Below are 1,444 nucleotides of genomic sequence, written 5' to 3' on the forward strand. Positions count from 1 at the left end.
ATGTGTTAATTTGAGTTCTTTTTACTTTTTTTGTTTTGTTTTTCATGTTTTATTGTGAATTATATGATATTTTACATGAGAGAACTTTAGTTTTACATTCATTCCATCGTATATCGTCTCATTGCCAAGGTTCCAATCCCCTCTATGCATCATCAACTGACCAAAGGGTATACCCTATGAACCCGCCCCCTACACTCCCCCCTCCCGTTCTTCAGGACCCAGTCCCTCTCCCTCTCTGGATCCAAAGTCCCCAAGCGCTTCATCACTCCATGTCATCGTCTCTGCCTCCATCTCGGGCCTCGCTGCTACTCTGGGTAGGGTCCTGCTCTTGGCTCTTCTCCGTTGATGGTCCCAGAGACCTCCACTCCTAGACTGGAGAGTTAATAACTCCCTCCTTGCTACCAAACGTCTACCTTTACATTTCCAACCCTCACAATCAGTCCTGATAACGATCATTCACTATTGTATCACAAGTGACCCTTCTGCATTTCATTTCATCAGCTCCGCCTAGACAAGTTGGATAGTACTCACTGGAGATTCCGCCTTCCTCCATGCCCCCTAGCTCTAGGTTCCCTCTTGAAAGCTTGTAAGCCAGTCACTTCTTGCCTTTGTGGTCCCTCCCCCCAATTTGGGTATCCAATGTCCAAGTTGCCCATCTCTGTCTACTCTGTGTGTGGAGGGGTTGGGAATGTTTCTTGCTGTGAGGGTTTGTTCCCTTTTTTGAGTTACTGCATCCATAGGTGTAGATCAAGTTCATCAAATTGTCTCAGATCACTCTTTTTTTTTTCTTTTCTTTTTACTTTTTGCATGTGTGCATTTATTGCTATAAATTGCCGTTTAAGTACTGCTTTTGCTGTGTCCCAAAGGTTTTGATATGTTGTATTTTCATTCTCATTTAATTCAAGGGCTTTTAAATTTTTATTTTAAATTTCTTCTCTTACCTAGTAGCTTTTAAGCAGGGTGTCAAGTGATTTCCATGTGTCTGATTTTTTTCCCCCTTGATCTTCTTGTTGTTGTTTTCTAATCTTACAGCATTTAAAATATTAAAACACTACCAAGAATGCTTTGTAGTGTTTTGATATTTTAAATTTTCTTGAGGTTTGCTTTGAGGCTTACATATGTTCTTTTCTGGAGAATGCTTCTTGTGCACTAGAAAATAATATGTATTGTGTTGTTGTTGGGTTGAGTGCTTTGTATTTGTTTATGAGGTCAAGTTAGTTGATTGCTTTGTTTAGTTCTTGTGTATATTGGGTTTCTTTCTAGTTGTTTTGCCCTTAATCAAAAGTGATGTATTAGGGGGCACTTCCGGTATGGCAGGACAGCAAGAAAAGGTAGGGACTTTCTCCAGTGGGAAAAACGAGTGGAATCTTGCAAAAGAAACATTCATAAACCAGTCCCATGACTTTTGGACTATCATAATCTCTCCTGGGCTCACATTTTTGAC

The 1,444-nt window shown here is 40.4% G+C and overlaps 1 protein-coding gene across 1 annotated transcript in view; it reads left to right on the forward strand.

Moving 5' to 3' along the window:
* Positions 1 to 1,310: 1,310 nt before the first annotated feature.
* WDPCP (WD repeat containing planar cell polarity effector) overlaps positions 1,311 to 1,444 on the forward strand; it is a 474,567-nt gene continuing 474,433 nt past the window's right edge. The window contains exon 1 of the mRNA XM_006863003.1: positions 1,311 to 1,331. Within this exon, the coding sequence (XP_006863065.1) occupies positions 1,311 to 1,331 (21 nt within the window). The remainder of the gene's footprint in view (positions 1,332 to 1,444) is intronic.

Source organism: Chrysochloris asiatica, unplaced genomic scaffold (genome assembly GCF_000296735.1).
Source record: "Chrysochloris asiatica unplaced genomic scaffold, ChrAsi1.0 scaffold00052, whole genome shotgun sequence".
NCBI lineage: Eukaryota > Metazoa > Chordata > Mammalia > Afrosoricida > Chrysochloridae > Chrysochloris > Chrysochloris asiatica.